This window comes from Zingiber officinale, chromosome 2A (genome assembly GCF_018446385.1).
Source record: "Zingiber officinale cultivar Zhangliang chromosome 2A, Zo_v1.1, whole genome shotgun sequence".
Lineage (NCBI taxonomy): Eukaryota > Viridiplantae > Streptophyta > Magnoliopsida > Zingiberales > Zingiberaceae > Zingiber > Zingiber officinale.
Genome location: NC_055988.1, coordinates 177,137,552 through 177,148,315, shown reverse-complemented (window position 1 = coordinate 177,148,315; position 10,764 = coordinate 177,137,552). Strand labels below are relative to the sequence as shown.

General features: G+C 34.7%; 1 protein-coding gene across 3 annotated transcripts; it reads left to right on the top strand.

Moving 5' to 3' along the window:
• Positions 1 to 553: 553 nt before the first annotated feature.
• Positions 554 to 10,544, top strand: LOC122043461. Of its 3 annotated transcripts, XM_042604072.1 has the most exons (6): positions 554 to 791; positions 1,847 to 1,942; positions 2,021 to 2,107; positions 2,186 to 2,311; positions 2,384 to 2,440; positions 10,064 to 10,544. In XM_042604072.1, the coding sequence occupies exons 1-6, from the start codon at positions 687 to 689 to the stop codon at positions 10,286 to 10,288; spliced, it is 696 nt and encodes a 231-aa protein (XP_042460006.1). In that variant the 5' UTR covers positions 554 to 686; the 3' UTR covers positions 10,289 to 10,544. The 3 variants fall into 3 exon arrangements, with proteins under 3 accessions (XP_042460006.1, XP_042460007.1, XP_042460008.1); XM_042604073.1 differs by lacking the exon at positions 2,384 to 2,440; XM_042604074.1 differs by lacking the exon at positions 1,847 to 1,942 and having other exon boundaries at positions 556 to 791.
• Positions 10,545 to 10,764: the final 220 nt, after the last annotated feature.

Sequence of the window (10,764 nt, the reverse complement as noted above, 5' to 3'; positions counted from 1 at the left end):
TAAAGTTGATCATATAGATCCTTATTTTGTTGAATCTCTTTTATAAGCTCAAATCGTACTTGAACCCAACCTTATTCAAAAATAATAAATAAAATTGATTAAAGAAATAAAATTAAATAAATATTTAAAAAATAATAAATAAAATTAATTAAAAAATAAAACTTAAATAAAATTTAAAAAATATAAGTATTAATGAAAAATAATAAACAAAATTAATTAAAAAATAAAACTAAATAAATTAAAAATATATATAAGTATTAATGAAAAATAATAAATAAAATTGATTAAAAAATTAAAATTAAATAAAATTTAAAAATATATAAGTATGAATGAAAAAATTAATAAATAAAATTAAATTTAAAAATAAAACTAAAAAAATCAAAAAAAATCAAAAAAGATAAAGGGGCAGAACGGACATTTAAAGGGGGAGAGAGAGAGAGGGGAGGGGAGGTGCGCGTGTCAGGGAGGGGGAAAAGCAATTTACTCGAAACAAACAGAGGATAAGTCAGATCTACTAAACCTCAGAGGATAAGTCAGTTTAGTAGGATAAGTCAGATCTACTAAACCTCAGGTACGGCTGGGAAGCGAACTTTGTAATCTCCGCCACTACTCTGTTTGTCTTGGACGAAAGGGTAAATAAATGCTCTCCGCCTCTCCCGATCCGCATTCTCGTGACTCCGTCGGCGATGACGATGAAATCCAAGATTCGTCCCCCATCCTTTTCTCCCCGCAGGTTTCCCAATGTCTCAGCCGCTTTTTGCTCTGGTTATTACGCGAAGAAGCAACAACAGGTGAGTGATTTCCTTCTGGTTGTTAGCTGTTCCTTCTCTCCGGTCTTTGGAATGTGTTTCTGCACGGTTGGGTGTTGTCAGCAACCTTCCCCTCTTCTCTCATTGTTTGGGTGGAAGTCGGGGAAAGGGTGAGTCGCCGTCTCACCGGAAACAGTTTCGTGCCCAGTGCCCTTCTCCTCTCCGGCAGCCAGATCCGATCCAGTATGGCTGAGATCCTGGCGGCACCGTGGAGGGGGTGGGAGGTAGAGATGGTTGCGCTGAGACGATGGCTATCTCGGTGTCAGAGCATCTTGAGGCGGAAACGGTGGCGGCGCAGATCGGGTCTTAGGCAGCGGGCGCTGAGGTAGGACACGTTGAAGGCGGCGGCTGCGGAGATCGAGTCTTAGACAGCAGTTGAAGTAGGACACGTTGGAAATAAAGGGAGGCGGCGGCGGCTCAGTCTGTGTGGAGGGACTATATAGATCTTATCATATTCACTTTTCATAAATCTTTCCCCTCTAAATTCTAAGCATAGACACAAGTAGTTTGGCACAACCTACTGGTTTTATTACAACCTAATGGTTTTGATGATGAGTAAGATTATTAATTATGAAAACTACAATACTCTAGTTCTAAGCATAGATACTAGGTTGTTTTGGCACAACCTACTGGTTTTATTACAGCCTACTGGTTTTGGTGATGAGGAAGTTCATTAGTTATGAAAACTATAATACTCTCTAACTCTAACAATGTTTAAATTTTCTGATTTCCTTTTCCCTCATTTATTCCTAACAATGCTAAATATTGGGTACTGATCACAGTGCTGTATGCTAACATTTTGCTTGCATACACAAATTCAGCATGACAAGTTATCAAAATGTTCAGGAAGTCTGTTTGGTGTATATGTTTATCAGTATTATGATTCATTTGTACTTGTTTATATAAGAAATAACAAGTCTACAGTCAAGCTGGAGGGGAAATGTATATTCCAATGAGCTTGTAATGATGTTTTAGTTTGTCTTCAATAATTTCTCATTTGAAAAGTGTTGTTAAACTTTTCTATGGTCTATATATAGGTTGCCCCCATACCTTATTCATCCATAACATCAAAAGCATCGGAAATACCTAACTCTCGCAGTTCAAACTTGATGAAATTAGGGAATCCTAACTCTGTAAGCATTGTAATGATTTTTTAATTTCTCTTCAATAATTTCTCATTTGAAAAGTGTTAACTTTTCCACGGTCCATAGGTTGTCATCATACCTGATTCATCAGAAGTGTCGGAAATAACCAATTCTCCTAGTTCAAACTTGATGGAATTAGGGAATCCTAGCTCCGTAAGCATTGTGACAACTCTTAAATTCATCTTCCATAATTTCTCATTTGAAGTGTTTTTAACTTTCCACGGTCTATAGGTTGCCCCTGTACCTGATTCTTCCACAACATCAGAAGCATTAGAAGTACCCAAGTCGCCCGACCCAAACTTGATGGAATTTGGAAATCCTAGCTCTGTTCATTTGGCAGATGGACTTATCATTCAGGTGCGATAGGTGTAGTTAGTTTTTTTTTTTTGATGACTGAATTGTCAGTTGCTTAAATTTTGTTTATCTTAGGCTGCTGCTCAATCTCCGAAGAATGGAGCCAACTTTGATTGTCTCGTATCAAGAGAGGTAGGCTTTGTTGATTGCTCTAAAGCATGAAAAATACAGCAATACAAAAATTGTAAACAACTTACAGTGATCTCTCGAGACGATCTTGAAGACAACGAGCCAAATCTCGACAAGTTCTTCTTACTTGTTGTCGGAAGAGCGATCACAGATGAAATCGGAAAGCCCTTCGAATTTCACGAGTCAAATCCCTCTCCACAGATGTTCTCCTCTTCGATCAACCGTCAACCACCTTTTTCCGATTATTCTTGGACGTCTTTTTAAGGAGGATGCAATGATCTTGTAACCGGTGCTTTAATAGCACATAATGGAGGAAGATGAAGGTGAATGGGCACCCCTTCATCTTCCTAACGTTGCAACTAATGCAATGTCCAACATCTTCCACTCGTCCAAGTCAATCCATAAAGGTTATATTGTCACAAAGACCATGTAAATCACATAGACTATATGAAATGTCCCACATCTCTCACTTGTCCAAGTAAATCCATAAAGGTTTTATGGTTACAAAGACCATGTAAGTCACATAGAGTATATGATGATCAAGTTACGAAAACCAAAGCAAAAATTAATTAGTCACAAAGATCAAATAAGAACATTTATTCCATACATTAGGGAAAATGGTTCGTGCAACAGCAAGTATATTGAGTGATAGATGCTAAGAAGATTGTTACATTTTACATAGCCGCTCTTTGAGCAATCAATACTAACAAAGTTGTTACACTTTTTTTAGCTGCTTTTCCAAATGAATAAGAGACATTCTCATAACGACACATGGCCTCTCTGTCTCGGTTGCATATAGCCTTTATCCAGAAAACATCCAATCTCCTAGTGGCAAATAGCCATTATCTTGGAGATATCCGTTACTTGCTTTTTACATAGATTAAATAATATTAATTTACATCAATATGAACATCTCTAATCCCTTATAATGACCATAATGTCAAGAGCATGTTCTATATTCAATATTCACATTCATTTTTATACATAACAGAAATGAGTCGACCAGTGAATAACATCAAAATATGTAAATCTATTTAATCTTCCTTTTTAGCTAGAATATATTCATTCTAATCAGTCGATTTCCTAGTTATGCTCCATAGACCGAATTATCCATGGTCATAGGATACATGCTAAAGTAGCAGACACTGATTAAAACTTCAAGTAAATAGCTAAATAGTCACTAAGGACAAAAACTAAGATTAACTTATAATCTCAAAGGTCTCACATAGTAGAGAAATAATGATTCATTCTCTTACTACCCTTATTGTCGCAATAGCACGTGTGATATGAATCACATGCTATGATATTATTCTCTTTACTAAAAAGAGCGCATGTTTTTCTCAAATTTAACATCGTACAAATTTTGATCTAGATATACCTAATGTCTAACCCTGAATTCAACATATGAATTCTAATATGACTTTCTACAGGTTTAGTAAATGGTGAGTTCATTTACTTCGATCATTACATAATTGATCTTATATTAACACAATTAGTAAGGCGACCTTAACTTATAGATATGTCTCTATTCACAACTACATAAGATGTCTCATAAGTCACGGTCTTACCTCTATTTATACTTAACAAATAGAGATGGTTCATGTGAGTGGATCAATCTCAAACTGCCAACATGCTCATCGAGACTTTAATCTAAAATGTAACAATATATACACTGAATAGATCATGACATTTTACAACGTGTTACATTTTACTAAGTCATAAAGACTTTCCATATCTTTGAAATGACTCTTTAATTAATGACTTAGTAAAATGATCTGCAAACATAATATGTGTAGTGATATACTCAAGAATTATCATTTTCTTGTCCACAATAGCCCTTATAAAATTATACTTAATTCTATATGTTTGCTTTTGCTGTGATATTTGGGATCCTTAGCTTGACTGTCACAGTACTACTGTGACATGACTCCCACTGTCCTTAGCAATCTTCAAATGTTGTAGAACCTTTTCAACCAGACAGATTGTTATACAACTGATGCGCAAGCCACATAGCTTTCATTATCGATAAGGCCACATAAGCCTAGCCATATAGCTTCTATTGTCGACAAGGTTACACAAGCCAAGCCACACAGCTTCCATTTGCCGATAAGGTTATATAAGCCTGTTTCTTGCTATTCCATGATATGACACCACCATTTAGCAAGAAGCTATAGCTAAATGTTGATTTTCTGTCATTAAGGTCTCATGTCCAATCTGCATCTATACATCCCTTCAGGCTCATCATAGATCCTTGGAAATAGATACATCAATCTGTTATCCCTTTACCGCTTTCTTTTAACTGGAAACGACTAACTAAGTCAATATTAGCTTATAACAGGATGAATACACAATATAGTGCACATCAAACTACTAATAGCACTAACATATGTTTTTTTTCAGCTATTTCTTCAGGAGTTTTGGGATATAATGTTGCAATTCGACATATTGAAGTATAATAACATATTAGTGATATAAGACTTTTGAGACAAACCCAAAAGTCCTTTTTTATTGATTTTTCATGATTTTCACTCAGATGTACTAAGGTTTCTTCAAAAATAATACCCTCCATTTGGGTATATCCTTTTGTAATTAGTCGAGCTTTGTATCGTTTAATCGATTCATCCGCGTTCTTCTTGATTTTGAGAATCAACTTATTACTAATAGCCCTTCGGCCCAGAGGAAGATCGATTAAATCTCCAACTTGATTCTTTTTCATTGTCTCCATTTCCTCATCCATTGCAATTTACTATTTTTTTTCTACTAGAGCATCTTAATGCTTTCTCAACCGTTCAAGGTTCATCGAGTAAACTGAGAGTGTTATTATGTCTTGTTCTCAATATCAAACCATTTCCGAGGTTTAATATTACGAACACTTCTTCGTAAGTTAGGTTGTTGAGAGGTCAACTTATAACTTAGCAAATCACTCTCATTCGGTTGACTAGACTTTGACATCACTTTTGACACATATCTTGTTGATAATATCTCATCCTCCTCTAAAAGAGGAACATTTTTATCAACATCACCTCTGGTTGAAAACTCTGTTCAAGAAAAGTCACATCTCTCGAATTTATTTCGGAGATGACTCCGTCTAGTTACTCACCTATGAAAATATAACCTTTGGAGGTCTCATTATATTTAATAAAGATACATTTCTTACCCTTAAGTCTCAGTTTTCCATACTTGTGAGAACTATCATGAACATATGCAGCTGACCTAGGGTCTCAGATTACTCAAATCCGATTTTCTGAATGTTCAACATTCATATGGGGTAGATGGAACTGATTTTGAAGGCACCTTATTAAGTATATGGGTCACAGTTATTAATGCATCTCATTAAATAGGAGATGGATAAATTAGTTTGCGTCATCATAGACCTAACCATTTCAAAAAGAATCCTATTTCTTCTTTCAACAACCTTATTTTGTTGTGGAGTTCCTGGGATTGTATAATAATCTCTATCATTACATATTGTCTTGAACATATCAAACAAATATCCTCCTCCACGGTCAGTGCGTAAAGTTTTAACCTTACATTCCAATTGATTCTCAATTTCGTTCAAATAATGATTAAAGTAATCTAATGCTTCAGATTATGAGAAATCAAATATACATGACTAAAATAAGAGAAATGATCAATAAATATAATGAAATAAGAAGCTCCATGTCTAGCCTTTATATTCATTGGACCACAAATATCTGAATGAATTAATTACAATGATAATTCAGCTCTTATAACCTTACCAAATGGTTTCTTATTTGCTTTTCCAATAAGATAATGTTCACATATAGACAAGTGAATTTTAGCCCGAGTACCCAATAGACTCTCTCTATCCAACGGATTTATACGTTCTTGTCCTATGTGTCCTAATCTAGCATACCGAATCTCATTAATTATATATGCATCACTAGTTAGAGCAATGTTTGAAAAACAACCCTCAATAGCATAATTGATATCTGATTCTACATCAAGAACCATAAAATCATTTGATAAAAAATCATATCTGATTGAAGTCAATCTTAAGTTCAATACTCCAGCTATAAAAATTAATTAATACCCTAAATCAAGAAGATCTGTAACGGAAACAAGATTCCGTTGCATTTCAGAAATATACAGGACATCATGTAGAAATAAAATACTACCACCATGAAGGTTGAGTTTACCAGTGTCAACTCCTTTGACTTCAACTCTTGCATTGTTTCCTACATAGGTTCATTTGTTGCCAGCTGGTATCCATCAGCACTCTACAAATGTAACTCACTCCCGAGCTACATGGTTGGTTGCTCCCGAATCTATAATCCACAAAGGATAAGAATCAACTAACAACTCTGGACTAGCAACAAAATGCTCAAGAAGAGAAGACCCACTTGCATTGTTTCAATATGATTTTCTTTCCTTTCTTCTTGATCGGGCCTTGTCCCACGCAACTTCTTTCTTCTTTCCCTTTCCCTTCTTAAACCATTTCTTTTTCTTGAATCTAAATTATCCAACAGAACCAATAGCCACATAGGCTAGTCTAAAAATCCTTGCGGATTCAACTCTCTCCGTCTCTAATTTTATATAGCGTGAGATGTCAATAAAAGTCTTAATACTCTTGCTGTAAGTTAGAGTCTATTTCATGGTCTCCTAAGAATTTGGAAGGGAACAAATAACTACTTGAACTTGTTCATTGGTCAAATTATGACAAGCAGTTTTAAGCTCCCAAATCATGTTCGACATCTTCATGAGGTGTTAAACCATTAAAAGATTTGAACGCTTCTTGTAGTTGTAATCGTCAGCTGTCGAAACTTGCTCAGACTAACTCTTATTTCTCCTAAAGGGCTACCCAGACTGCATGAGCCGTAAAAATATGACTCATATTTAATAACTAGGTCATCTACTATTGAACTAATCAATATTCCCTTAGCAGTAGAGTCCATCTTCTTCTATGCCTTATAGGCATCAAGATCTCGTTTGTTCTTTGCAGTGGGACTATCTACAAGTTCTTCCATAACTTGTTTTATAACCTTAAGAACTTCTTTTTCCTCAAGAATATATTGTATCTTGAGCTGTCAGATTTTGTAATTATCCTCATATAATTTCTTTCTGTTATGGAGTTTAGCTATGATGTTTTTATTTGTCATGATCTAACATAAATATATTATTTAGTATTTCAGTGTAATTCATATGCATATAATTACTTATTGACTCACTAAAAATTAGAATTGATTTACAAAATCAAGTGATAACTATATTTTCACTCATCATTTGTATGTACCAATCTAATCAACGTTGATCAATTATATTACACATCCCATCGAATGAACAAATTATTTAATATGAACGGATGATATATATATATATATATATATATATATATATATATATATATATATGAGCTAATCATAATTAAAATGAATTAATCAATTTCACATGAACTAATCATGGGCAAGTTAGCTAACACATAACATAACTTTTCATAAAATAACTCTGTTCGTACATAACGACAGAAATTATTACATAATTCAAAAACTAAATGGCTAATACTGTTCGTACATAACGATGATAATAATAATCATAAAAGAACTCTAATAAATTAGATAGATCAAAACCACTTCCACTAGGATAAAATACCAGTGCAGTGGTCAACTCAAACCCCTTGAACTTGGACTCATTTGAGGCAATCTTCGGTAGACCAACTTCAGAATTCTCTATTGGATCTACTTTTGGATCCTCTTGTGAATCCTCCTCAAACTCTTCGGGATTCTCTTGATCCACATGGTGAAGTAACTTCACACACAACTGTGCGTATGAGATTCGCCCCATACATAGTCTGCTTCCACCTTGGGATACTCCGGCAATGAACGCCTAAAAGCCTATATCTTATAATTGTTCAGGACCGGAAATTCTTCTCGCTCGAGTTTCTAGAACAATCGATAAAGTCTTTCAATGTGTTCGTTGACTCCATAAATTGGGTTATATTCAACCTCCTGATTTCCTCCCTCAGCTGGTTCTGTCGCATTTCGCGACGAGTTAAGGTGGTAATAGTTTGTGTCATCTGTAAATTAAATAAGTCAATATAAAACCAAGTACAAAACTAACTTACTAGTACAAAACCGGCTTAATTCAATTTATACAGACATAGAACCAATATTATTAATAATAAATTGATTTGTATAAACCAACGAATGGTTTGAATTAGATCTTGGTATTATTGAACCAAAATGGTCTGCTTAAATCAACTAGTGATTTGAACCAGATCTGAATTTAATTGGACTAAGCTGGTCTAATTCAATTCTCAATTAATTGAACCATAAATTAATTAAATATGTATTTATTAATTGATAATACATTTCTATATGTATTTAATTAATAAATATATTTAATTAAATTTCAAATATGCAAGGCATTGTTCATGCATGATTCATTGTTCATGTTGTTTTTTTAAATTGATTAAGATTTCAATCGTTTTCCCTGGATGAACAGTAATTAATACGGTTCATCTTCGTTTAATTGATTAACTCGACCTATTAAAAAACTATTTGAATCGATTACACCTGTGTTTAAATCAATGACTCCAATCGATTACACAGATTTATTGTGCTTCGTCAGTTTAATCACTTATACATATTTTTGATTGATTAAAATCTATTTTGATCGATTAGTTTAATCGATTAAACTTTTTCTTCTCTTCTCTGTCGCGATCGCGACAGTCTCTTCTTCTGCCGCAACTGTCGATCGTCGACCTCCCGATGTGGTCGCTGGCACTCTCCGACCATGGAAGCCTATAGGCAGCAACCTCTTGTGGCTCGACAACTACACCAAATCGCGACCGATCTTGCCTGCGACGGTTGAAGAGACATTTCTGTTGGACGAAGAGACAAATTTCATGCAAGCATCGCTCTGATACCATTATTGATTGCTCTAAAGCATGAAAAATACATGAATACAAAAACTGTAAACAACTTAGAGTGATCTCCTGAGACGATTTTGAAGACAACGAGCCAAATCTCGACAAGTTCTTCTTACTTGTTGTCGGAAGAGCGATCACAGATGAAATCAGAAAGCCCTTCGAATTTCATGAGCCAAATCCCTCTCTACAGATGTTCTCCTCGTCAATCACCATCAACCACCTTTTTCTGATTACTCTTGGGCGCCTTTTTAAGGAGGATGCAATGATCTTGTAACCTGTGCTTTAATAGCAGATAATAGAGGAAGATGAAGGTGAATGGACACCTCTTCATCTTCCTAACGTTGCAACTAATGTAATGTCCAACAGCCTCAACATTGACATAACCTCCTTGTTTGTCTTACTCAGTATTGCAAACAAATCTTGACTACTGTTTTTAGAATCCCTGAGCATCTTGCCATTTAGTTGTTTTTATCTGTATGCTAATATTCATTGCCAAAGTTATATCGAAAGACAACTGGTTTCTCTTATTGATGTTTCTTTTTGTCACTTGTACAAGTGTTTCACAAGCATCTTACTCACTGGGTTTCAAGTATTGACGAAGAAAACATATCTTCAATAAGAATGAGAATAGATTTGTCATTTATCTTGAAAACATATATTCCCTTACATTGCTTTAGAACTTTTGAAACTGCTGGTGCATCTTGAAATGAGTTGGTTTACCATAATCTCATTTGCAGCTTAACCAAAATCCATGCTTGAAGTCGATCCCAAATCATGGCAAATTATATGAATTTGTGGCTATGAAGTATCATACAAGTACCAGTGATATTGTTTCATGCAATTCATACTCCACTGAGTCCAGTTATGACAGTTCCATGTCCTCCGAATCCTTCGATGTGCAGAGGGAATTGCAGGAAATGAGGGAAGAACATGGAGAAGAAATGTCTACAGTAGGAGAATGAATTGAAAGTGATGCGCGATATCTGTACGTATTTCACTTCGAGTACTTTATTACTTAGATATTCATACGGTTGACATCTCAAGGAACATTTCTCGTCCACATTGCTTTCTGTGTACAAGTAGTTGATGTCTGTACATATTTCACTTTGAGTGCTTTACTTGAGATGCAGACAGTTGACATCTCAAGAACATTCCTCATCGATATTGCTTTCTGTGTACATATATATATTCCAGTTACTACACTTAATGTTCTCTGAATCCTTCGATGTGCAAAGGGAATTGCAGGAAATTTGGTGATGCATCTCAAGTAGTTGATATCTGTAAATACATCTATTTGTGAGCTTTGTTATTTGGACATTCAGATAGTTGACATCTCAAGAGCATTCCTCGTAATTATTGCTTTTTGTGTATAACTGTATAGCTAGTTGGTATAATTGTTTTAAAATTATTTTGTTTAACTTAAAATAATTTTAATAAA